Here is a 27,841-nt window from a genome sequence, read left to right as displayed (position 1 = left end):
TCCAACACGTTCTGCAAGGTGTCTCCAGGCTCCTTCCTCACAGAGCACCAGTGTTTTTTTTTTTTTCTTTTTAGCTTCATCTCTGGGAACGTGGGGACGAGTCCTACCCCACGAGGCAAGGAGCAGAGGAAATGTCAACGTCTGTCTGAACGAAGATGAGGTATCAGCGTTTCTTAATGGCTGCCCCGTTGGAGTGGGGGGGGAACTTTGGCAGGCACGGCTCCTCTGCTCCGGCATCGTGGGAGAAAACCGAGTCCTCGCCGGAGGAGCAGGTGGAGCTGCGGGTGTCCGGGTAGTTCGGGGAATATTGGTCCAGAGGCACGGAGAGCTCTAAATACTCCTGCAGGCAACAAAGGGAGGAGAAAGAATAAAATCAGCATATGATGCCAGAAACCGACACCTGCTCTGCTTCTCGGCTTGCTGGGAAAAGAAACGCTCACCTGATTGGATGTCATGGCCAAACAGCGATCTAGATCCTCCACAAGCTGCTTGAACGTGGGTCTCTGAGAGGGTACGGCGTGCCAGCAGTCCCTCATCATCATGTACCTGCAGAGGTCGTGAATATTACAATCACACGGTTCGCCTTCCTCCATCTCCCTGCAACTCCCCAGCGTCAGCCGCGGCTCGTAGGCAACAGTCAGAACAAAGCTGGACAGCGTGTTCCAGCTGGAGCTCACTCAACTCAAGCATTTTGTGTGATTAGTAATCAAACAATCCGCGGGAGCATCGGTGCGTTGCTAAGCAAGCAGGACTTTTCTGATAAGCAACAACAAGCATCAATACCGACAGTTTGGAAATACAAGGTTTGTGATATTATGTATAAGACGCACGCACGCACGCACGCCAGAGACTGATCAAAAACATCTGTGTTAAAGTGCAGCAGGTTTTTCTGGATGTGAACTGTTGGATTACATGAAGTAGAAACTCCTCCTATAATAAAATCAAGTGTTTCCTTACAATTCATGAGTGCATGTGGAGGGCTGGTCCATGCGGTGACCTTCCTTCAGCAGCTTGAACAGCTCCTCCACCGGGACGCCCGGGTACGGAGACCCTCCCAGCGTGAAGATCTCCCAGAGCAGCACCCCAAACGACCAGCTGCCAGCACACACAAGCGGGAGTTCACAGCTTTTCTGCACAACCAAACAAAACTCCGGAAAGACCGAGCTGGCAGAGACACTCACACGTCGCTTTGGTGAGTGTATATCCGGTCAAACAGCGCCTCGGGAGCCATCCATTTGACTGGTAAACGACCCTGGAAGGAAACACATACTGTGTTATCCAAATGAACTCAGTGGTGAGTTACACTGTAAAAATAAAAAATAGAAATACTCACGTTGGTGGTCTTCTTATAGTAATCGATGTGGTGGATGTCTCTGGCCAGGCCGAAGTCGGCTATTTTCATCACATTGTCGTCTGTTACCAAAACATTGCGAGCAGCCAGATCTCTGTGGATGCACTGCACAAACGAAACCAGACGTTACTTCAGCCGCGGCGAATCGCAGGACGTCCGTGTCTGAAGTAAGACACACCGAAGCGATCTCGGATTTCATACAGCCAAGTGATTATGGGAAAAGCCGACACCTTTTTGGAGGCCAGATACTCCATGCCTCGGGCCACTTGATAAGCGCAGGACACCAGGTCTTTGATGGACATGTTCTCCACAGGAACCTGGTCTGGGTTGTAACAGTACTCCATTCCTGGCGGGCGCCGAGCTCGCAAATACTCCCGCAAGTTACCCTTTGAGGCATACTCCACGATCACATAGAGGGGGCCTAGAAATAGTTCACAGGGGGGGGGAAAAAAAAGGGAGTGAAGATGTGGCAACGACCCAGTTGCTACTCAGTGCAAATTATTTCTGCAGCAATCAGCGTCTAAATGTTCCTTCACATTTTGGTTTTAAAGCTACACTTCCATCACGATCAAACGCAGTCTGTCTTTGTGAATGAAAGCATAGAGAATTGTTTAGTTTAGGGTCCAGAGACGCTGTGAAGACAAGTAAGAAAACACAATCTGCAGCTGCCGGCAGACGCTCTAAACACCACGAACTCAAAAAAGACATAATAGCTAGCTGCCCTAAATAGGCAACAGTTTCCAAACAGTTTGGTCAGTAAAGTGAGGTAAACAAAGAAGCAACAGAGCGAGCGGCACCGAGACATCCGTCAAGCTCACGCTTGTAAAGTTTTTTTTGTGTTGTTTTTTTTAATCGGGGATGTTTAAAGAGTAAAGACAGCAAGTTCAAACTGCGAGCTCGGAAGTGGGTGTCAGAGTCATTTATGCATGCTTTCCTACACATCCCTCAGCGCCAGGCTCGCACTAACACCGCTGTCTGAGGGACAAGGGTGTGTGTCGTCTGTGTGATTGTTGGCCGGGGCGGACCGGCGCAGGTCGTCCGTCTGCGCTCACCATCCTGCGTGCAGGCTCCCAGCAGATTAATGATGTTCTTGTGCTTCCCAATCATCTTCATCATCTCCATCTCTGAAATCAGGTCCGACAGGTCCTTCTCTGTAGCGTCAGCTGTAAGGGGAAACCGTACGAAGGTCACAGCGTGTTTTTGTGAGAGTCGTCGCCTCGTGAAGAGCAGCTTTTAAGAGGCTGGTTAACATTTGTAGAAAACTTCCCACAGCTCAGCCTAGACATCAAGGCCAAAAAAATACATCTCTTGGAATCTCTGAAAAGAACAGAGTGCTGAAACGTGGAATCTTTTTTTTTTCTTTTTTGTTTTTGATGGAACAAATAAAAATTCCCTAAACTTGCAACAAGAACTAAACATCAAAATGTGGAATGAATTAAAACTCAAATCTTATTTCAAACACTGCTATAGTAGCGAAAACAGCTGGATAGTTTATATACTAAATTCACTTCCGGATGTAAAAAAAATTAAGAGCACTCCAGAAATATTTAAGTTGCTGAAATTCAAATAAAATGTAATAAAAATACTCCCCGGGCAAAATTATTTAAACTATGAAACAATAAAAGTTACTTTCTGTCTTCCTTCACTCCTCCATGCAGTTTAATGAACTTGTTTTTTATAGGATGTCAGAGATTCTCATAAATTTTCACTACTCGCATCATGGCAGGAGTCCAGTCACAGACACCTCCCTAATCTCTTCATCACACTCTTGGCTTTCAAAAGCCAGGAATTAACTCTAAAACCAATGCATTGAAATTACAATCCTCTCTTCAAATCACAGACTTTCACTCACATTTCAACATTTTCACTGCAACCTTGGTCACGCGGTTCGGCTTCTCCTTGTCCAGGCCGAGCGCCTCGCCCATCACCACCTGACCGAAGCATCCCTCGCCCAGCGGCTTCCCGAGAACGAGCCTGTGAAGGGAGGAAGACGCATGAGAAGACTGCGAGCTCCAAGTCCGTAATACGACTTCAGTCACAAAGCAGGAAGTCTCCGTCCAGACATACCGGTCCCGGGGAAGCTCCCAGCGGGGGTCCTGCGGCAGCTCGTACTCGGACACCCCTGAGAGCATGGGGGAGCCGCTGGACGAGAGGCGGGAGGGACGGACCAGCATCACTCCTGAGTGGATGGAGGAGCTGGAGTCCACAGACACCTGAGGCGAGAAACACTCACATTACTCCTCTCATAGTGGAGCAAACACCGGGATCGCTGAGAGGCCAAAGGACAGGAAGAGGTGGTGTCGTTGTTGCAATTCCTGTGAGGGCTCATGCATAAACTGCAGGTGTGTGTGATTAGTGCACGGCGTACCGTCCCGCTCGGAGTCTAAGCGCTGTTTAAATGCTCAAACTTACCAGATGTACAACACTCCAACCTGAAAGCTCTCTGAAGGCATGCATTTAGTGTTTTCATTCAAATACTGTGTCATGCAATCAAAACAAGGAAGTCACAAACAGCAATAAATTCTGCAAGAACAGAAAAATGTGAGAAAGTATAGGTATTCCAAACCCCCTATCTACTTTCTGTTACCTGTCTGCGCAGGGGGATGCTCTTGGCCAGCTTGTGCACGGCCATCTGGCTGTTGAAGTCGCTCTTCTTGGAGGAGGTGCGGATCTTGACGATGATCGCGATGGCGATCATGACGGCGATGAAGAAGAAGCCCACACAGTAGATGACCACCTCCAGGTACGTGTGGCTGGCCGGAGGGTAGTGTGGGACAGCTAGAGGGAGGCGGGGGGGCGCAGGGTGACAGGGGTCAGTCAGGGAGGGGTGCCCTCAGCTGTCAGGAAAAAAACTGAAGGCACGCACGCACGCACACACACACACACACACACGCACACACACACACACACACACACACACACACACACACACACACACACACACACACACACACACACACACACACACACACACACACACACACACACACACACACACACACACACACACACACACACACAAGTACAGCAAGCACACCCTTTCAAGCTGTCACAAATAAACAAACTGCACACTGGATACACACACATGTGCGCACACACACACACACACGCACGCTCAGACTCACACGCGCACACACACACACACTCACACTCATTTCCACTTCAAAGCCAGAGCCTCTGACACAGGCACATATCTGATGTAAACTTCCCCCAGTGACAGGGTTTCCCTTTTCAAACTGTGTTTGGGTAAAAAGTGTTCCCAGTGAAACCGAACCGTTTACAGAAACACAAACTAAAGCATCATTCGATTACCGGCATCATTACTTATCGTTATATATACATTAATACACTGCCCTAGCGATTGCATGCAGTGTTGCATTAAGTAGTCTTAGAATAAAGACAAGTGCTGGTCTTTCTGCATTTCTGGTTTTCAAATTGTTGTTTTATGCAAATTGGAATAAAAGAAAGTTTGTGGCGAACAAAAAAGCAACGCATATGTTCAAATTGTTCAACATACAAAATGTGAGAAACAGTCTCACAAGATTTCCGAAGCTTATTTTTTAGCTTTACACTAAAGGGTTGTGCACTGAAGTGGGCTGGATCTGTCAGTGCTGATTCAGGAGAACTCAGCTCGCTCTCGACACATCATCTGAACAGAACCGTTTCCCCGTTTTGAGTCCAACAGCCCTACCTTTGCATGATTGGTCAGAAATTTGACGTGGCCATGGTTAATGTGGAAAAGCAAATATGCCACCTTCGCTCCTCCGTTGTGCTTCCCCCCCATCTGCTCTCAGGAGTTTTCTTGTGAAGTAGAAAATGTTCTAGCTTGTTCTGGTCCTCACCACCTCAAGAAAAACACATTCCTTTCCTTATGCAGAGTGTGTGTCCACCATAACTCTTGTGACTGGATTACGGCTTCAGAGAAGTGAAGCTTAACGAAGGAGATGAACAAAGTGAAGGAGTTTTGTTTGCCACAAAGCTTAACTTCTGCAAAAACACACAAATCAATGAAAATAGCTAAAAAAAGAACAGACTGATGGGAACTTAGATTGTGGTTGAATGAAATGCTGTGTATCATCCATGTGACAATGTGCAAAGGATCTGACTTTTACAGATTAAAAGCAACGTCTCACACAACACTGAACATCATTTCTGCTTCATGAAATAATTCAATTGATCAATATCTAATTCTGGCTTCATTTGTAATTCAGTTCGTGTGTTGGTACTACTAATAACGCCCTTCAAAATAAAACAAAAAAAAATATTATTGTGACGATTAAATAAAATTAAAAAAACAAAAAAAAAAAAAACCATAACCTTTAAATTCAGATCTTGTTTTTTTCCTCCCATTTAATGAAAACACCAACGTTTATCGATACCAGTAGCAGGGGTGTAACGGATTCCACTACTTTGTGAAAACAATGGTTTGATGCAAACCTTGGTTTGGGATGAAAGTTCCTAAATCCTCTGCGTGGTGGCTTTAAATCATTTTAGTGGAATTCAATCATGCTGTGATCAGTAAATGAAGAGTTTTGTTCAAATATAACTTCAAAGTAGTTCATGTTCATCAGAACAAAAGGAGCAGTTCAGTCTAAATAAGCAGAGTACTGATTTGAATCAAAGATAACAGCAAAAAGTTTCGAGACTAATGTCAGAATATTTCCTGGGTTGCACTAATCTTCAGGAGAAGAAAGTTCGCTCTTTTGTCCTACTCATAAATACCAGGAAGAATCATTCTATCTGCAAATTTGCTTTTTACAATTTGACTAAAATGCTTTGCAAATAAAATCAGATTGACTCATAATAAAGCTCGCTAGAACGTCCCAACGAAAATATATCAGCGTTTTGTTTTTTTGCTCAATGTTAATATTTGAAACTGAGGCCGAAAGACTTTTTCCTGACAAACAATGCGTCCCAAACCGAGGATGCCGCGCCGGGCGTAGTGAACCGTTACACCCACGACCAACACCAGCCGCACAAGTGAGCTGCACTTGTGTGAAGAGGCTAACTGACAAGCCGTTTGATAATTGGAGAAATGCCCATTCCAGTCCGGAGGAATGAGACGCTTCCACCGCAGCGAGCCAATTATCAAAGTCAGCCGCTGCGCTCACAGCAGGAAATGACATCGGCAATACATGTCATTCGCGGCGCTTGTCAGAGAACATCAGCCTAACACCAAATCAAACGCAAACACCAATTACAGAGCAGAATGGAGGAGACAGTTCAAAGTGAAATCTGATCAGAGCTGCCAAACAACCCGTCTTTAAATGCGCCGGGGGTTCTACCTGGCTGAGACCCTCCAATAAACTTCTGGGTAATTTTTTTTCTTCTTCTCCCCTTTAAGGTCCGCTGACTATTTCCGTTTGATCATTTGTTTTGTTGTGGTTCACCCCACAGCAGGGAATTCTGGGTTGCTTGGCATTTGCCGATTTCATCGGAAAGACACAGCAGAGCGCGGCTCCGACTCTCCCATCTCCAGAGTGAAGATGGAGTCCGAGCCGTGCTGAGCGCAGAGAGGAGAGACAGCTTTAGTTCGAGCCGAGTGCCCTGGCTTCCTCTCACATTTTTTACTCCAGAACTGAGGTCAGAAAAGGCCCCTCTCCTCTGGATGTAAATGTAAAGACGGAAAGCCAGGCTTGAGGTGGAAGAGAGGAAACGACAGAAATACGAGACAGAACCACTGATACCTTCAAGCACGGCCAACCATGCAGAGTGATGAGAGAAACCGATAGAATTGCCCGCCAAGCAGGTATACTCCCCAGCGTCATCAAAAGACACATTTCTCAGTTGAAGGACTTCCATTTCCTTGTCCGTGGTGTTAAGGCCAGCGGTCTAGAAAATAACAAAGGAAGCAGACCCAACAAGAGGCCCAAGAGGGAAAGGGACCATGAGTAAAAGATTCTGAAAGAGAAAGTGGACGGAGGAGCGTTCTCCTCCTCAATCCAACACCAAAGTAACACCCGGCAGAGGACTCTGTCAGGAAGAGCCCTCCTGGATCTGTTAGTGGAAAAGATGGTTAGGTTAAGTCTGTACTGCTGAACCCCGCGCCGGGACTAACCGTCACCACATCACATAACCTCAGTCTCATCTCTACATGCACGAGATGGGCATGGAAAACTCCGCAGCAGAACAGGGCACACTCAGACTCTCACTCAGAACAGCCACGTGCACACCGGGTAAACAACAGGAGGTCTGTGCAACACAGGTAAGCAGAGGATGACAGCAAGGGGGGGGGGAAGGAAGAAAGAAACAGGAGAGACAGAATCTGTGAGCTGTGCACAGAGGACTTTGAAGGGCAGGAGAGCGAGAGTAACAGAAGATGGCAAGCGAGGCCCTTATTAGGCGGGCACGGAACAGGCATGAGGCAGGAATGAGAAGGGGTCCAACATAAACCTGAGCCTAAACACTTTCAACTGTTCTGCTGGGAATTTTCCATAGCGTCATTTACAGTCAGGAGTGCCGAGGAGAGAGAGAGAGAGAGAGAGAGAGAGAGAGGGAGAGAGGGAGAGGGAGGGAGGGAGGGAGAGAGGGAGGAGAGAAACAGCTGAGGTTGTCTTGAGTTATATGGCTCTAGTATTTCCAGGTGGTCCTAGAAGCAGCATCCACTGTGTCGGCCCTGCTCTGCAGCGCGGCGGTTACCTGTGGGCTCATATTTGGTGACAGTCAGCCAGGCCGACTGATTGGCCTCCCCTATATAATTGGACACTTTACATATATACTCTCCGCTCTCCTCCTCAGTCACATTGTAGAGGGTCAGCACCTGAGCGTCCGAGCTATTGACCCCAGAATGCTGGAAATAAAAACAAGTCATGTGCAAAACAGAAATAGATGGTAAATGACACAAAAAAGTTTCATTTCAGAGCAAAAACAGCAAAAAAGGCATTACAAAAAAATGCATTTACAGTGAGTCAGCAACACAAAATCATCCAAACTAGGATGTCATAGTCGGACCTGTTGATGCCGGACAGACGACACAGAACTCCTACCTTGAGGACACGAACATACGGCAAACCGTCGGGGCCGACGCGGCTGCCGTTCACCTCGATGTGCTTCAGCCACTGGATGTGCGGCTGAGGGTCACTGAACACTTTGCACTCGAACTCCACGTCGCTGCCCACCACGGCGGTGCGGTTGGCCGGCAGGCCGGCCTGCAGAATGGGCCTGTGGGGGGACCGCTCTGCGGCGGACACAACCGAGGACACGAAAAGGCTCAGTTTTAGACAAGCAAAACGTGCAATATATTAAAGAGGAACGCACAGCTGACTGTGACTCCAACTGCATTCAAATGAGGGCCGTCACATTCAGAAACAGTCGGATCTGATTGAAAAACACTGACTTGAATTACTGAATCTGTCACTGTGATTTCAAGCTACAATTTTTCAGGTCATGGGCCATAATGGAGATTTAAAGCAGCTATTTCCCTGCTGAATTGTGGGAGGAGGCTTCATAACGCGGGAAAGCAAATTAAGTGTCTGAAATGATGTGGTTACTGCGAGAAGAAATGTTCTCGTGGCTCCATTCCGGTGACTAATTACTCTCCAAAGAAAACCCGGGAGCCAAGAATCCGGCCGGGTATCGGCCGCGTGGACCGGGACATCCGCGGGGACTGGGTCGGCACTTGTGACAGCAGCTTCTTTTCACTGAACCGATGTGCGTGCTCGCTGGGCCGTGGACCTGCTACCGCGGTCAGGCAATGCCCCGGGGGCGGCAGCAGTGGAGGAAGTGGGGCTGTGATTTATAAGAACAGTGGCGTAAGAGGGAGTCAGGGGGCAGGTCCGAAAGGAGCAATCGCTTCTCCCCTCTGCGTGGATCCATCACTCACGTCTAAAGCCGACAGGCCCAGTTTATCAAAAGTCTCAATTCAACCCTAAAGCAAGAGCGTTTGGGAAAAGCATCACGCTTTTTGAAAGCTTGATCAACACTGAAGCCGTACCGACTACGTCCAGCTGGTAGGTGTGATTGATGCTGCCGTACTGGTTCTCCACCACGCAGGTGTAGTTGCCCTTGTCAGAGGGGACTACGGACTCCATGATGATGGTCCACACATGGTCACGGACCTGAAACAGAAATGTATTCGGTGTCAAACGCAACAAGCAATCAATTGAAAAAGAAAACACATGAACGAAAGGTTAATGTCTAATGTGACCGACTTCATCTAATTTAACTAACTACTAAACACTTTTCAGTTTCAAAGGACCCCCTTCTAAACCACCGTGTTTAATCACGTTTGATTATCAGGCACAAAGCTACTGTGATGTTTAACAGGACCGACTTGAAAGCGCCCGTCCCTTTTGCTTGCTTCCTGCCAACGCGATTTGCTCTAAATCAAATTTGGTTCATTTGAACGTAATGACCAACAACGTCAATGATGTATGATGTGATGATGGCAAGATTACACACTCCAGCCCGTTTCAGTGACTCTCCCCACTGTTTAACAGCAGGCCTTTGTCCTGCCCGACAAAGACCGCAGGAAAACGGCTCCGTGTTTTTATATAAATCTGCCCCAGCTTGTCTTATTAGGAGCAACTGAAGTCTGGTTCCTTTTTTTTTTTTTCCCGAGACATGTTATAATTTTTCTTCCATAAATCTGCCAAGACCGGCAGTGTGTGATTAGCCAGCCAACCTCTAAGGCAATGGCAACATCAAACATGCATATACACAGAGCGAGCCATACAGTTTCCCTCATTTAGCTCAAAACGTGATGAAGGAGTGCAGCTGCCTGCTGCCAGATGTGCCGTGCATGGCTTCATATACATGTGGTCTACATTATCCCCCCCCTCCCGCACGTCTCCATGCAGACGATATGAACAATAGAAGCCCGGGCCATAAAAGCAGGAGTGTGGGAGGGAAGAGAAACGTCCCCGGCCGCTGCTGCAGACCTTTGCACCTTGACTGAAAAAACAGCAGCCAGATGGTTAAGTGTGCTGCCTGCCTGGCTGGCTGGCTGGCTGGCTGGCTGGGGGGTGTAGGAACGGGACGAGGGCAGCAGGCAGCTGAGAGGAAACTCCTAAATGTGTCCCAGCTGGGGAGGAAGATGGGCCGGGGAGAGCACGAGACAGGGCTGGACTGGCCCACACCTTGATGGGAAGAACAGATGCAGGGAGGGAGGGGACTGCTTCTCGGTCTTCACGCACGCACATACATCGTACACCTGTGGAGCAACTGCCACTGAAAGCTGCTGTTCGCCAAGAAACCAACATTAATGCACAGAAATACCAACCCCACAAAGTCCTGTTAGTGATTAAAAAAAAAAAAAAGGCAGATTTCGCTCGTTATGAAAGTGGATTTAAAAACGTTGACACGACTTCATAAGTGCAGATCACTTGTGGTCGTTCGGACGTGGCCAGGAAGCCATTGATAGGAAACAAGTTGCCTGCCGCACCTCTGTTAAATAAATGGAGATAAGCGTCTTATCAGCCGTTACAACCCCGCAGAGTGGCAGCAGTTTATCGTCACACATCCCTGTCTGGAAAAGGGAAGACGCTGACAAAGGGAACAATCACATCACACATCCTGGATATGGTTGGTAAACTCACTGCGGCATGGGTGTAATTACAGAGTCACAGATACCTAAAATGAGGGCAGCCAATGCTATTCTTCATCCAGACGGAGGGCTAGGATTGCCCACCTGGAGGTACTGCTGCAGATCGGCGTTTCTTTTTGAGGCATCGGGTTTCAGTTCGCATTGTTTCTCAGGTCAGATGCGAAACCTGCCCCTTTTTTTTTAGCTGCAGAGAGCATTTCTTACTCCAGGGGAGGGAATGGTGATATATGTAATGTGTGGATGAAATCATGGAACCATCTTGGTCAACACGTCTGCCTGGAGCCATTAACAAACGCTGTGACTGGTGTCAGTAAGCTGAAGCGAGCAGATAGGAAGATTCAAAATAGTTTGTTTGGACGAACCTTGAAGCCTCCGATGCGATGGTCCCTCTTGAACTCCTTCCCGTTCTTGTACCATTTGAGAGTGGGAGTCGGGTTTCCGCTGGCCTGGCATCGGAACTTCACCGTCTTACTGGCTGGAACAGCATGAAGCTTCTTCTCCATTTTCTCAGGATGAACCCATTCAGGGGCCATGGCTAAACACACAAACAAACAAAGGTAGAACGAAGCCGGTAGTGGATGAAGAACTCTAGAAAGACGCAAAATAACCATTATGATTTAATAACTCATGTCCTGTGATCTTCACATTGATTTTTATCTTCTAAATGAATATTTTCAGGCTGTATAAAGCAAATATTCTACGATCATTTTAACCACAAAAAAAGCCGCAACTGCAAATTGCTATTCTTAATCACATACATATAAAAATCATAATTTATTTCAACTAAAAAATAACCATGGCGGTTTGGAGCGCTGAAAATAAAACATGTCAAGGCTGTTTTAGATGCTGCTGCCCTGAAAACCTCCCAGTTGAGTCACGCAGGGAGAAATAAAGCTCTGGAAATCGGCGTAATCGGAGTCAAGGTTGACAAGTTAGCCGCGCTCCGTTACTCCTGGAAGGCCAGAAGTAACTAGATGGTGAATCATCAGTATCTTTAACTGCTCTGCAGACAAATGGCTGTTGAGCTAAATTTCACTGAAATTTACTCAGCACAGAGGCATTCCTCACGGAAGAGTCACTGAAGTGCTTTAAAAATTAATATCTGAGTCAGAGAGAAATCACCGACCCCAATATGGCTGCTGTGCACACACACACACACACACACACACACACTCTCGACGGACTCATAACTGAGTTAAGAAGGCCACAAATCACGCAGCCTTCATGAGAATGAGTCATACCCCTGTGAGTTTAGCATGACTCAGTACCGACGGCTTGTTGCAGCAGCAGCAGCATGAAGTGATCCACACACACTTACGCAGCAGTTTCTGGCTCCCCAGTTTGGCTTCCTCTGATGAAGACTCTTCATCTTCATCGTCGTCCTCCGACGAGGCCAGGGTTTCAACTGCGGATTAAAAGAAAGTTGGTGTGAAAACACAGTTCAAAATGTTCAGCATCTGAAAGAGTACGAACAATTACACAGTTATTCATTTCTACCTGTAACATTGAAGTTGACGCTGTGGTTGCCGACGGTGGTGCACGTGTACAGGCCCGAGTCCGTCAGCTCCACGGCCTCGATCTCCAGCTGCCCGCTGCGGACGTGCGTGTGCTCTCCGTCCACCACGGCCACATGGTCTTTGGTCCAGTTGACGGGGTGCGGGGAGTCCTTGGCCGAGCAGCTCAGGTAGAGGCGGTCCCCGAGGTAGAAGGTGAACAGCCCTGCTTGTGTTTCCGCAGAGGCTGCAAAGGAGGCGGGACAGGGGTCCACTTAGCATTTTAGAGGACTTTTACCCAATATCACACACATCAATGTGACACATACGAAGCCCATATATTTAATACAGAACATTGAAGCATCCTTTGTACAAACAGGACTCTATTTTTCCATACTGTACACATATCAGAGATGAACGACTTCAATCATAAAATAGCCTCGGAGAAATATCAGAAAAGTCCATCTTTGATTTCTTCCCAGCACACCGCCGGCCTCACCCCCCCACCGAAGCCCCATCGTCAGGCAGGCAAGGAGCTACTTGGGAAAGGGAGGTGAAATTCAATTAAAGGAATGAAGAGAGGGGAGGTGTCAGCAGGCGAGACACCTGAGCCCCCCTGTGCTAAATGACTCCATAGTCTGAGAGGGGGAGGGGGTAACCCAATTACACTGACAAGGTGTCCATCACGGCTCTGTTGTTTGTCTGGTTACAAAGGTAAAGATCGCTCTGACATTCTTGTTTTTGGTATCACACCACCTTGGCGAGGAGACACACAATAGACGCAGCCGCCGTGAAGGGAAACAACAATCTGAGAACGAGCTGAAACTGATGATTTCCAGTCCTAATTGACGGTAGCGCTGTAATAACACATCGGTGTGTTTTACCGGAGGATTAATTTCCAAGTTCTGTGAAATGGAGAGGTTCATGTGGCGATGCAGTGAAAAGATACAAAAAAAAAAACCACGGCTACAATTAAGGAGTTTAATCCTCTGCGACCCCGCCTGCTCATTTATGTCCTCTGTCATGGACGCCAGTTCATAGTGTGTATCTGTTGACTGATTTAAGCTACCAGACTAAGTCCTGAAGCCCAGCGCCCCCCCGCTGAGAAAAAAATGGAGACTGCAGCAGAATGCACATGAAAGGAGAAAGAAAACATATAATTAAAGGTATTTTCCTTGACTGATAATAATCATTTATGCTTGCTTTGCAGGGATAAACAATAGTATTTTTCAGAATGTCAACCATCATGAACATGGGAACCATTTAATAGAGTGAGCCAATAAATAACTAGTTTGCAAATAATGTGTTTATTTGAAATGGGTCCTCTGATGACTGGAATTATATGCAGACAGTCTGGGTTTATTTTGATTTTATAGCTGTGGAGACCTGCTTTTGCCTCTTTTTCTAACTTGACAACAACAAGGTCCCAAAATCATTAGGGTTCGACAGCTGCGCTGCAAATACACGTTTCATATTCAGAACAAAAACGGATGTTTCTTATTAATTTTTTCATGTTTGCAGAGCTGCATTCCTTCGTGGCCTGTGATAATAAAAAGCAAAGGCCAGCTCTTCACAAACTACTTGAATCGAGTGACGGCTTTGAGTTATTGTCGTTAAATATTTGAGGTGAATAAATAAAAGCATGATATATTTATCAAACTGTTAAAAATAGCAGCGGGAGTAGCTTTAATTAATGAATCTTCCATTACTCAGCTTTTTATGACGGTGGAGATCTGATTAATTCTGATTTAATGACGGTAGGCCTGTAAAAAAACACACAAGGAGTGATGGCTTCGGCCGGGTTTTCCAAGATAACGTCAGTTCTTTTCAAATGTTTGGCAATTCTTCCATATCACTGTGTTTTTGATAGGGTGGCTTACAAATGTTTAAGGCACGCTATTGAAATGTGTCTGTGACTGAATGCCAGTATGACAGAGGTGATGGAGGTCACTACCACGACAGAAGCTGTTTTACTCCTTTCTGATAGGTTGTTTTTTTTTTTAATTGTCTTGATGTCAAAAAGTGTCATTAAGTAAAGTTCATAGGGCAGATCCAGTCAGAAACTGAAACAATTTGGTTCTTTATCAATTCTCATTTGGAAAAATGCATGAGGAGGTATTCCTTTAACGGCAACAGGTTTTACAATGAGGTAAACTGTGCTGACGTGATTAACTACAGTATTAACTGCTCAAATGTTTCTGCATATTGCCAGTGTTTCCTTGAATTGGTTTTTGATTCCCATCCGGAGTTAAAAGCGCCATATGATAAACCCCATCCAACAATTATCTTTCATAACTTCAAATCTTGTGACATGTTTAGCGGTTTAGCTGGAAATGTGACAGACAATATAGATTTGTCAATTCTAAAGTTTCTGATATTCTACAAGGAACCGTTCGACCATGAGTCTAAACCCTCAACCCATGCTGATCAAAATGACTCGAAGCCCACAGGGAGAAGCAGAACATCCGACCCCGACGCTGGAACAAACAAATCTTCCAAAAACAATATTTTTCCTTCAACTGACTCATTTATGAATTGACACAACACCTCTAATGGCAGAAATGGTGTTGTTTGTGCCGTGCCGCCTCTTGAAAACCACCCGAGGCGGCGCTCTAATTTAAAATCCTTTTACTCATCCTCGTCTACCCGTTTCCTCCACAGCCGCCTTTGGCACTGCAACAAAAAATCGAACTGGATAATCGAATGCTGCAGCAGAGAACAGTCCTTTCAGCGTGAGATTATTTCAAACTATCCTCAAAGTGCGCTGTGCTTTCATAAACGCGCTTCCCCCTGATCACAACAGGAAGCACATCTATACAGAAAAACCTCGGGACAACATCAGCAGATCTGACTAATCCCTCCCACCATCACAACAAAGGGCTCCGAACAATAAAGGGGCAGAGGGAGCCGGGAGAGCAGGCCACTGAGCATGTGCACGGGAGCGAGCCGGCGAGCCAGCGGGCCTGCAGTGGCAGGTTCTAGTGCCAGTTGCCATGGTGACCCCACTTGGGCCTAGTAAAGGTATTTCCTGGATCACATATGTCTGACAGGCCCTTAATCCCAGCAGGAAAAGGGGCCAGGGGGTAGGATCAACTTTCTCCTCAAAAACAAAACCAAAAAGGGGGGAAAGCAGAAGAGGCACTGGGACCATGTCTACATTAAGTCCTGTAAACTTTAAAAAACAAGCAGGCCACCGCGTTGAGAAACCTGCACATCAGTGTTTCCAGGCTGACTGTGGAAATGCGCAAAAGGCACGGTGGGAAAATTGCAGGCATTTGTGGAAAAACTCTGCATATTACTTCTGCATCATTCAGTTTACACTGCCAGCTAAAGATTCTTAACATTTTCTCAATGTTTTTCAAACTATGGCAACAAGTTTTACTCGATTCTATTGAGGAACGAGACACAGACTCCAACAACCACTTTATATCTATGTGGAGACAAAATCTAATGAAACCAACAGATAAAACTCAAGGAAGACTTTTCCCTCTATCAGTTTTTCAGGCATTTTCAAAGATCTATCATATTTTGGTCAAGATGTCGTCAAACAGACTGAACTAAAGCTTGATTATTTACATTAAAGCCACAAAAATATTAGCTACCAATGGTTCAATCCTTTGCAAATCATCAGGTCAACACTGCTTCATTGAAAAATTAATTCTAACTAGATGAAAATCCACAAGTGACTGAAACATTATCCCTAAACCTGTTGCATATCAACAGCGTCTCTTCCATATTTCTAAATTCTCGTAACGTGCTGCTTTGGATTCAGATCTGGGCGCTGCAGAGACTTCCAGACTAATGTTAATGAGACCAGGTTGGGATGATTGGTGGTTTGTGACATTGTGCAACATGGTTGTCTGCTATAAAGAAACATGTACTTATCAAATACTCAAGTCGGCATTTTTAAAGAAATTCTCTGTATAAAGTGAGATCAGATATATGTACATCAGCACGTCAGGAAATACTCAGACTTTAACCACCTTCATGGTGATGCAAAAACGTAAATCTCCTTTCTAGTCCGTGCTGAGGCCACCACAACGTCCACAAGCCAAAAGGTTTTGCATCGCTTCTTTCTGATTGTCTGATTAGACATTTGTGTCAGCCAGCAGTTAAATAGGTGTGTAGCGACTGTCTTTATGAATGAACTGCTGCTCAGGGGCCGGGCAAGCTTCGCACCTGTGACTCATCCAGCAAATCCACAATGAACGATGCACCGTGTGCCATCACAATCACCGACGGTTGTACCGACACAGAAATAGCCAAGCAATGAAATGTGATTCTTTTGATTACAGTGATCACAGTTAAAAATACTCCGAGCCCCACCTCTGCTGCTCACGCGCCGCCGCCAACCGCCAAGGTAACAAAGCTAAACCACACCCTGCGCGTCAATCAGTGGAAGTGACAGAACAGGTGGGAAAAGAAGAAAACAAGAAAAACAGAAAGTTTGACTCGAGACATGTTTCAGACGAACTTCAGCCCAACCTTCGTTTCTCAGGAGAAAGTCAATAATCACTCTGCTAAATTCTTTCCACACGACATGTTCCAGCCCATTGGTTTGTTTTTAATGTCTTTTCTTCTTCATCTTTCTTGGCTCTGTTCCAGATGAAGCCAAAGCACACCTTCACCAGCACAATGAGGGTCTTGTGAACCTTTAATCAATCAAAATCTCAACATTTTTGAAAGGTTTTGCTCACAATCCTTTCATTATGATTCAGAAACTAACTTAAACGACCCGATTCCAGGATCAACCACCAGTTAAATCTATGATCAGTACAAGTACAGTCCACACACAGACTCAGTTTTGTATGCACAGTAATGCATGAAGGATTGTGCAGGAGACAGGAGAAGTTTTTTTGGCAAAAAACCCACAAAGGCAAACTCCCATCATCCTCGGCGAGCCCCCTCCCGTGTGCTACATCTTCTTGATGTGTGCGCTTGGAGCAGATTCAGCCGCCATGCGCTGTACATCCCCAATAAATAAGCATCCATCTTGCTTTCTGGGAGCGTACACACTCTGTGCTTTTCAGTGTGTGTGTGTGTGTGTACTGTTCCTTGTATACTCGAGCAGATGATGAAATTTATGCCACGTAGACGGAGCAACCATGAATTAGTCCTGGAGCTGCCAAGTGGCAGCAAGTTACTGCTCTGTTCAGTGTTCATCGGCACTCTGCTGCAACCTGCACAGTTTACTTTGTGAAGAAGAAAACAAACTTTTCAATCATGCTTGTAGATGTTATAACTAAGACATACTGTATAGGATTCAGTTTGAAATGGGGAAAAAAAAAAAAAAACGTTTTCTTCAGCACAGAGGAGAGAAAACTAGAAAAAAAAAAGACACATGGTGATGGGCTACCACTATCTAAGCAGGACAAGGCCTGTGTGGTGTGTGTGGGGGCTGTCCAGCGTCTCTGTCCCTGCCCTCCAACCGGAGATAACGTCGATAAGGCGCCGTCCACATCCTAGTGGTTATTTACCCGCAGACATCATAAAAAAAAAAAAACAAAAAAAAAACACGAATGCTGTAAAAATTGGCCTTTAGCTTCATTTCAGGCCACAGCCGGGACTACTTGTGCCTCCGTGACAAATTTAAAAGCTAGGAAGATAAAACACAATGTAGTCAAAATACTCTTATCAGCGGGAGTTAGGAGCTTACTCAGTGTGTAAATGGCCTGCGAACAAACAACTGCAACGCTCCTGAGTGAATTTATTTTTAACCCTTCACAATAAAGCAAGTGCCACGTTTTCACACTTCCTTTGAATCCGAGGATGTTTCATCTCAGCTAATCTTCCTGCATCTGTGATTGGATTAAAATGGATTAGGGGCCACATTTTCAGAGAGAAATCTGCCTGCAACTCTCACTCGCTTTTTTTTCTCCTTTTTTCCAGCCATCTGTAAAAAAATTGATTGACATCATTTAAAATCAGCCTAATTAAATGAATGATGAAAGGAATGCTGGTGAGCACACACACACACACACACACACACACACGGTGAGGGTTTTTAAACAAGCGAGTGAAAAGCTCACCAGCCTGTAAATGCAGGACCAACTGGAAGGAAGAGTTGGCGCCAGGCTACGGAACTTTCTCTGACTACAACATAGGAAGCAATATGCCGCGTGAATGACTTCTGGGATTTCCTGCTCTCGCTGCAGCGATGGTTGAATGCCGGCGGTGGAGGCTCGGCGGTGGCACAGACAGAAAGGAGACACGGCCTCCTCCGCTGCTCTGACCACCTCCAAACGAAAGGGGTGGGCGACGTGCGCAGGGGACTGATAAGAGACAAAAGGCAGCGCCGGCAGGAAGCAGGAGAAGAGGACAATGCTCATTAGCAAGCTCCCAAAAATTCACAGGGCGACTGTCTTTCCTTAAAGCACTCCAAGGGAGGAGCTTTTCACTCTTAAATGAACCCCTTACATTAACACATCTCCAGCTGCAGGGGTTACTGCAGAGCGGCCGCTCTGCCATTCAAACGGGGCGACGACATTTAGCGCCACATTCTGCCTTTTAACGAATAAAACCTCATAAAAACTAGATTGATGCAGCCGCATCACTGTTTTCTCTACTGCAGATCCACAGGAGGCCATAAGGTCACACAGTTTGAGAAAACTAAATACATGCACACAATACAACCGGTGAGCGACCTACCCAGACTTTTCAGAGGTCATAATAACCAGTTTCAATGTTTCTATGCCGTTCTTTGTTTAGAACATTTGCAGCCATTTGTCTAAACTGCTGAGAGCATCAAACTTGATGAACGAGTTATTGTCATCGCCCGACATAAGTGTTACAAGCGCAGCGTGTTCATGTCGAAATCTTAGTCAAAACCGAATTAAATGTGAGTGAAGGACTCATGACGGCAGTTTTCTTTCCTCGTGAATCATGTAAAGGAAACTGCAGCTTTGACTCGATCTGTTCAATTTAATTCCATCCCACTGTCATTGATCAACAGCTACGTTGACTTCTACCCCAGACGAGGTCACATATTTAAAAGATGTCGTCACCGCAAACTCAGAAATGATTGCTGGTTTAAACACACTCTTTATTGGGTGTGTTTTAATAGCTGTTGTATCATAATCAAGCCGTCTGCTACAACGGAAACAGAAAATAGGTAAACAGCAATTACTATTGTCCGACGGCCAAATGGTTATTGAAAGAAAAAACAAACGTGAAGACTTTTCTTGAACACGAATGTAAGGATATAAGGTTGAATCTGTGAGACAGAAAAACTGACCAGGAAAAACCCCGTGGAAACACAAACTGGAGACATAGTTTTGCACTTCTCCACTATAGGGACTTTTTGAAGGGCATTTCAAGGGCAAATTTTTGAAAAAATGTAAGTTTATATCATTGTGTTGTATTTATATCTTGTAAAGTATGTGTAGAAACTGCACAACTGACTAAAAAAAAACACATATGTTTCTAAAGGGGATTTATTTCTCCAAGAATTTCTTGAAGAGTTATTAAATCTTATTCACACACTGCTGCAATGCAATGTTACTTACAGCAGAGTTTTCTTAAAGAGCCCTCATATTCACTTGATTTTAAAGGTTTAAAGGTGTTGTAATTTAACATGGAGTCATATTTCCTTCCACATCTTATCACAAAGTTATAGACTGCGAGACAATCAGGTGTTTTTGTGCCCTTTTGTGTGCAAATGGGGGAAAGGACATTTGATGTTCATGGGACGTTTAAAGCAGAAGTGTCACGCTTTGCCATTGTTTGCATAAATTCAGGAAATCCTACAAAAGTTATGCCCACTCTGATGAGCCACACAACTAGTGTTCCTACAGCTACAGTTTGTAAAAAAAAAGATTTTACTAAATATGCAAGATAATAAACTGCAATTGCATCAAAGTGATCAAAATGAATGATTTGGTCAGCTGATTTTTTTTTCATGCCTTTCAGCTGAAAAGTGTGGAAAGACAGTAAGATTTCACTTTTTGATGATGCTTAGTTGTTAGTGGAGAATCTCCAAAAAGGCTTATTTGGATGCTGACTGTGTTCACACACGCAAACCGGGTTAAACTTCCCCTCGCCACTCAGCAGAACAGAGCTCCTCCGGGCCTCCGTTTCTGTCTGAAAAGACTCTTTTCCGAGGACTGGAGTGTAGCTGTGCATTTTAAGAGCCCTCCACTGAAGGGTCAGCGGCTCCTCTGCTCTGACTGACAGCAAAGCCAAAAGAGCCCACAGAGAAAACCACTAGAACAACTTCCTGATATTTCACCGTCACAGAAAAGACAATCATTAAAAACCCAACCAAGTTTCTCTGCGTGATCATACAGAAGAAAAAGGCAGAGGGGAGGAGGGGGTTGTAACCATCTGAATGGCTGTCCATGTGGCCCCTGAAGACACTCAATGCACCCAGGTCTCCTTTTCAAATGTGAACAACACATAACAAAAAAACAGGCACCGAGACAAACAATGGCGCGCGAATGAAGCAAGACAATTTCCATATAGCTATTTTGTTTCTCCACCCAAAACAAAAGGAATGCAACCAAATGCCTCCGCCGTGATTGTTCGTCGACAGCTGAAGCCATCCGTCACCCAGCAGGGGGGCGGGGGGGGGGGGGGGGGGGGGGGGGGGGGGGGGGGGGGGGGGGGGGGGGGGAAGTGAGGCATTCCCAAGCAAATATCGGCAGGGGAGCATGTGGAAAAGCACAGAGGCGAGCAGCTCGTACCTGGCCATTTGGTGATCGAGAACTGACTGGAGTGTAAATGCACTAGACCCCCCCCCCACAAACCCCCCCCCCCCTGAAGGAAATTTATGGCTCACCTCACAAGACAAACATTCTCCCTCCACGATAAGTTAAGGTTTAGGGTAGCATCTTCTTTACTTTTTTTTTTTTTTCCTTTTCCCAAAACAGGGATAATTTATAGTTCCCCGGCAGTTAACTCCTGTCTCAGTGACAACAAATACCTTTTCATTACAAAGGAGAGTAGTGAGGACTGCTAGGTAGTGGAGCTGCCCTGGGGCTACAGATGGGAGTCATTTACTCCTCCCTGTCCCACTGCTGCTTTAAACACAGCGCAGCAAGTTTATTTTAGGGCTTAAAGCCCGAGAGAGACCCTCTTGGTTAATTATTTCAATTATAACGCTGCGCTTTATCATATTCTTATGCTGTTCTCTACTTCCGACGGCAGAGTGTAAACATCCAAACCCATCTACCCACAAGTCCGGGCAGCGATTACTCTGCTGGACCGGATCCAAGAAACACATTTTTAAGGATTTGATTTCAGTGCCTCTTTCCCCTCCTTTTTTTTTTCCCTCTTCCCAAAAGTGGACTTGTGTAACAGCCAGGCTGGAATGAATTCTTCACCGGAAACCTTCACGTCCACTCGAGAAACAAACGCACAACCATGAGAAGGCTCTGTCTGTCAGGAGTTCTTTTGAGGGGTTACGGCGAACCCGAACCGTCAACTTGGAAAAGGAGGACAGACGCGATCGGGGTGAAGACATGAGCGAAAACACACCGTTGCCACATCTGATGCAGTAAAGTGCTCACAAACAACATCAGACTGGAGCAAATGGGGGTGGTGAGGGAGCACCGACGCTACAAAGGACAGACTTCAACAGAGTCTGGAGTGTGTTAGGATTACATTCCTGTTCCCAGAACAAAGCCCTGCTTATCAATGTTCTGTTTCTCAAGGCAAAGAGTGGAGATTGGTCAGACTTAATATGTTTAAACTGTTGGTAAATATTTAACAAGACCCCATCGAAACTGGAAAAAGTATTGAGCAAATAAACAAAAAGAGCAGCTCCGAGCAATCGGGTCTTCTTACCGTCATCCGTGTTAGCAGGCCGGCACTGGGTTCTCAAAACTTGGGCAAATAAAGCCAGAAACAGAAGTATTCTTGGCCTCATCAGCATCCTGCTGAGGGAGCTACAACTGCTGGCTTCTCTGCGACTGCAACTCCATTCAGATCTGTGGGGCATCGGCAGCGGGTCATCCGCAGAGCACAGCTGAAAACACAACAATGATAAAATACAAATGAATGCATGGCATCCTTCATCGGCATGGAACAAATCGACATCAGATTTCACAATGAGGAAAACACTTTGTTTGGCTGAACACCAGCAGAAGTAGGGATGGGTACCGAATTTCGGTAATTTTTTGGTACCGACCGAATTCCCGCTTAAGTACCGAGTATCGATTCACGTGAAATCCGTCGGTACCACATTTCGGTACCTGAACGCACCTTTTTCTTTTTTTTTTTTTTGACCCTGAACGGACCTTGACATTATGCATCGGCAAGAGCGGAGGACACGGCGACGCGGTTACGTGGGTCCAAAATCTTCGGAGTATTTTGACTCGCAGACCGGAAGCGAATATATAATATACCGGGAGAGCGGACACACACACGGGCCGTGAGAGCGGGTGGGGGTGGGCGGGGGGGGGCGCGACCGCTCGTGGCTGCCGGCCGGAATAGACCCCACTGGCCTGGAACACACCGGCCGTTCGGGAAACCTCCCGATGGCCACCCCGCCCCTGTTCGGAGTTGTTCGCGGGAGGAACAAGCCGCTTCTGCGGCTTCTGCTTCTGCGATGGTCGCTCCCGCTGCATGTCACTTCCTAAACAATGCTCTGCGCATGCGCAGCTCGAAACAAGAGCGCGCATCGAGGCGGCGACTCGACATGATAGGTCATCACGCAAAAGCGGTCCCACGTGGCTTTTGATTGGCGTTATGACTGCCCAATCACGAGTTGGAACCATACAGTTCTGATCCTCCAGTATACCTTTCAGTGTTTGTTTACTGTAGAGGTGCCTGGTGCTGCTAATGTGAAACATTTTATACAGTTATTTATTTTGAAAGTTGTTTGTTACTGTATGGGCAGCAGGTGCAAATGTGAAACATTTCTTACAGCTATTTATTTTGAGTCTATTCTTATTATGTTATTTATTATTGTTATTTATTTAAATTATTTACTTTATCCCCACACACATTTTTCTCAAGTTCTATGTTGGAGTTATTTCAGTTGATGTTATTGAAGCATAAATGTTTAAAATTCTAAAGTTTTGACTATTTTTTTAAATATACAAAATAACTTTAATTACCAAATGCATACCCTCCCCCCCCCCCCCCCCCCCCCCCCCCAAAAAAAAAAAAAAGTATCGAAAACAGGTACCGAAAAATACCGGTATCGATTCGCAGGTACCGAGTATCGGTATCGTATCGATTCAGATGTGAAAGGTACCCATCCCTAAGCAGAAGAGAAGAAAACATTCAGTACAAGGTTCAAGGTGGGGACAAAACATCAACAAGAAACTTCAGGCCTTTTCCAACAACTTCAACAAAACAAACACTGGTTTTCCTCAGGAGTGAGGTGCTTCGACGTAGCTTTAATATCCTACAGTATAAGGAGCACCATCACCCCCAGATAACGTTCTGCTCACCGTTCAGGCCTGAAGGGGGAACAAGTGCCCTCCGAGAGGAGGACTGGGTGACCCCCGAGAGCACATCTGCTGGAATCATCACCTCTGCCGCATCTGGCCGCAGAGATTAACACTCGCTCATAACCCCCATAAGCCCCCAAGAAGAATTTGTTAAAGACAAGAACTGCAGGCCGTTATGCGACACCCTTGTAGAGTGAGAGACTGCCGGCCCATCATCGTTTCCACGCTGAGAGATCTATCACTTCACAGTTGGTTTTTCTTCTCAAACACGAAAGCCCCCCCCCCCACCCTTCACCCTTCACCCCCTGCGACCATTTGTTCCCAAGAGCTGTCAAGGAGAGGTGCAGAAATGAAACCATGATGCTGCGGTGCTCATCATACTGTTGAGGAAACGTCAACAGGACCACACACTCCTCCGCTCGGTGCACGTCTTCACAGAAGGGCTCTGTGGCTCCTTTAAGGCGTTATCACTTGGACTGAAACAGCCTTTGTGCCCTCCTAAAAACCAATTCAATTTCACTTTCCAAGAATGCCCCAGTGTTCCAGCTGCCGAGCCGGGCCGGGGGCGGGGGGTCCGCTGGGGGATAAAGAAGCTGGGTCATCTCTGCTCTGTAAGCTGTGAGTCAGTGTTTGGGAAGCCTCCAAGGAAAAGGCTTCTGCTGCCAGACAGAAGGAGCCGCAGAGAGCAGCCGCGCACGTTCCCGGGGTCCTCATCACCAGAACAGCGCTCGGGGCTCGAGAGGAGGAGGAGGAGGAGGAAGTCGCTTCTTCAAAGTATGACAGAGCATTGTGTCACGCCGCACTCCCACAGCACCATGAGCTAAACATTAAGTATGTCTTACTATACAAACGCAGAGCATGCTCAATTACAACTGGAGAGCAGCTGCACACACTGACCCACACACCGGCAGGTGAACTCTAATAAAGCCGTGCTCCTGCGTCGCTATTTTTACTTTGGGACTAGGATATTTTTGGCTTTTGTGAAGGTTAACACTCAATTAGCCTGAGAAAAGGTGCATTATTGTTGTACACAAGTAAATCCATATTAAATATTGACACCTGTCACTGATGGTGTGTCTCTCGGTTAAAAGGTTTGTTTGTTTGAGAAAACTTTTTTAAGCCATTTCTTTTCCTTCCTGACAGAATTATGAATTAAAATTATTCTAAAAAAAATCACAATGAATTCAATGTAGTGGTTTTAAAGACAGCAGCCATAGATTATTTTCTTGGGCAATCTATTAAATGTTACATTTACTATCATGGAAAACTCAAGGAAGCAGGAAAGATGAGGACAACTTCTGCAGTCTTTCAAAACAAAGGCCACAAAGAATCCAATCTTCAAACGGCTCCAGATTCTTCTGCTGTCAACCGACCGATGGCGCTCTGCCGAAACAGCAAGGCAGAGGAACGTGAAGAAATGCCTCTCCTACTTGTGACATCTCACTCATGGCTATTTGCCACTAAGCAGCGAAAGTCCATCCGCCACACACACACACACACACACACACACACGCACAGAGGGAAAAAAATGTGTGTGTGAGAGTCACTATTCAGATCCCACTTCATCTGGCATGTGTGGACTAAAATGTACGTATTCATCCACCAGACAAAGCAGAGAAAATATCTTTCATTTCTTCTTCTGGAGTGAAAAATGTTCATTTCTGTCTTTAGTCCACTTCCAGCATCGACATACTGCTGGCCAGTGGTGGAGGTTTGGAGACTGAACAAGATATTGGCCAGAATGCAGCAATTAAAAGATGCTAAATCAGCTATAAATAGATATGTACAGTAGTTTGTTAATAGCATTTTTTTAAATGCAATACAAAATTAAGATACTAAGATAACCAAATCCAGCCTACTTTAGGAATGAAGGCATGTTCCCGAGGAGCTGCCACACTAAAGGGGGTTAAACTAAACAGATTAGAACACACAAGACACATTTAGCCCCTCTCATTATACAAAGACAAAGGTTACAGGCCTAACCCATAACATGGCCCGCACCATAATTACTGTTCACCTCCATCCATGCATAAAATTCCTCAGCTCCCAGATTGTGGAGCCCCCGTCCCGTCCGGTCAGCCCGTCCCGCCAGCAGCAGGCCGGTCAGCGCACGGCTGCAGCTCAGTGGACAGACGAGCATCAGACCATTTCCCTCAGGCTACTGTTTTCACAAAAACACTCACTCCTATTTCTTCTTCTTCTTCTTCTTTTTGCAGCCACACAGTCTGAATGGAGGGGTTCACCTCCGGCGTGCCACGGCGGGAGATCGGGTGTCATGAGATTACACTCAAATGTAAAGACAATTAATGTCAAGCCATGGGAGACTGTGCCATTTGGTTTGACACTTAAAACCCAAAGTGCTTTTCAGTAAGTGTTTATGTTCCCTCCCTCGACAAAGAGAAACACAAGCCCGAATCAATCCTTAAACTAAACAAGAACTCACTAAGACACACACACAAAAAAAATCCAACTTCTAGGAAGCATTATCAGCACGCCCCAGTGCAAAATCCACACAAACACACACAACTGCTAATCCAACATTGAATCTTTTATTACGTTTGGTAAAAACACAAATCCAGCTGAAGTGACAATAAGTCTGAGCCACGGGAGCAGCCCAGTAAATTAAAAGGCAGAACTATTCCTCACTTCCCATTATATGGTAAACTCCCTGTGGACACCCTGCACTTCCAAACCACCCATCTTCTCCTTCTCCATTTATAACATAACATTTAAAGCTTTGCATAACACGGGGCTGGCCCCTCCAGAGCCAGTCTCCATGACAGATGTAGTAATAATGACTGTCTAGAGTTTTGTCTTTTGGTTTTTTTTTTCCCTCCTCCTTTCGCTCAACTTCACAGGATTTATCATTAAGAAATTTGCCCTGTGATTAGAAAGAACTTAACTTGTGGTTGATTTTAGTTTGAGGGGAGGAAATAGCGTTTTGCTTTCAAAGAGACAAACATTAAAAACAAATCAGATCAGAAAATCCAAGAAGCCAATTTCCTCTGATGAGGAAGAGAACAAAACGACATGATGTGCAGTTTGACTTCACACAGAAACCCAAAGACTTTTTCACTCTTGGCGACACTTTTTCTTTAGAACAATGTGCATCACCTCTGCTGATTGTTGGACTTTTCCCAACATGCGTGATGAGACAGTGATGTTCCAACACATGCAACCCATTGTGCGTCTCTCATGCGCGTAACGCGAGGAGAGACTTCACCGAGCTGCAAAGGTTACAAAGAAAAAAAGAAAAAAAGCCACGATCCGATTGAACATGGCTTTTCAGATTAAATACAAACGTAGCGACTGGAATAAGCCATCATGGCAGAGAAGGCTGCGTTTCCCTCCCGCAAACAGGCAGGAGAGCGGCTCACCTTCCTGGCGCGGAGCAGCGAGGATCAGATGCAGGAAAAAAAAAAAAAAAACTTCCCGACTAAAATTCACAGATAATCCAAACTTCTCCGTAAAGCCTGCTGGCAAACCTCGCGTTTCCCCCCACCCTCCGCCGCTCCAAACTATCACCGCTTAGCTCGCAAGTTTGCGCATTTTTGTGCCAAAGTTGTGCGAAAAGACGCTAAAAAAAAAAAAAAGAAGACGAGACGTCGGTTCCAACTGAGAAAATCCCGAGAAATCAACGAAGCGGAAAAAAAACAACTTTGGAGGAAAAAAGTCCAAGAATCAATCAGGTTATTTTGTTATTGATATTCTTACCTAGGAAGCCACTTGAGTGGAGGCAATGCGGTAGTTTTTTTTAGGTACTCCAGTCCTTTTATCCCAAAACGTTTCGCTCTCCTGGAAAACTGTCTCCTAAAGTTCTTCAAGTCTCTTTAACATTATATCCGGAAGCCAAATATCGATCGGGCTTATCTTTACTTCACCAAACGGTTTTTCTGTCTCTTTTTTAACGAATCCTGGAAAGTATTTGGACCATTCCTGGCGGAGAAATGCAGTAAAACAACGAGAGTCCTCCGCTCCGAGCTCCAAACCTTCCCCCCTCAAATCTGAGAGTATGCGCATCACCCGGAGCGCGTCAAGCGCGCAGCAGCGCGCACAC

General features: G+C 45.8%; 1 protein-coding gene across 4 annotated transcripts; it reads right to left on the bottom strand.

The window, feature by feature from the left end:
- On the bottom strand, nt 1-27,778 carry fgfr1a (fibroblast growth factor receptor 1a). Of its 4 annotated transcripts, none has more exons than XM_030105698.1 (18): nt 27,499-27,778; nt 22,172-22,352; nt 12,393-12,635; nt 12,214-12,300; nt 11,258-11,430; nt 9,285-9,408; nt 8,338-8,528; nt 7,991-8,141; nt 3,933-4,129; nt 3,419-3,564; nt 3,204-3,325; nt 2,404-2,514; nt 1,582-1,772; nt 1,334-1,456; nt 1,182-1,252; nt 958-1,095; nt 441-546; nt 1-340 (listed from the first exon to the last, which is right to left on the bottom strand). In XM_030105698.1, the coding sequence occupies exons 2-18, from the start codon at nt 22,323-22,325 to the stop codon at nt 164-166; spliced, it is 2,505 nt and encodes an 834-aa protein (XP_029961558.1). In that variant the 5' UTR covers nt 22,326-22,352; nt 27,499-27,778; the 3' UTR covers nt 1-163. The 4 variants fall into 4 exon arrangements, with proteins under 4 accessions (XP_029961558.1, XP_029961560.1, XP_029961559.1 ...); XM_030105700.1 differs by having other exon boundaries at nt 3,939-4,129; XM_030105699.1 differs by lacking the exon at nt 7,991-8,141 and adding an exon at nt 7,039-7,183.
- Nucleotides 27,779-27,841: the final 63 nt, after the last annotated feature.

Source organism: Salarias fasciatus, chromosome 12 (genome assembly GCF_902148845.1).
Source record: "Salarias fasciatus chromosome 12, fSalaFa1.1, whole genome shotgun sequence".
NCBI classification, from domain to species: Eukaryota; Metazoa; Chordata; class Actinopteri; order Blenniiformes; family Blenniidae; genus Salarias; species Salarias fasciatus.
Note: the sequence above shows the minus strand (reverse complement) of the source record. Positions and strands in the feature narration are given on the sequence as shown.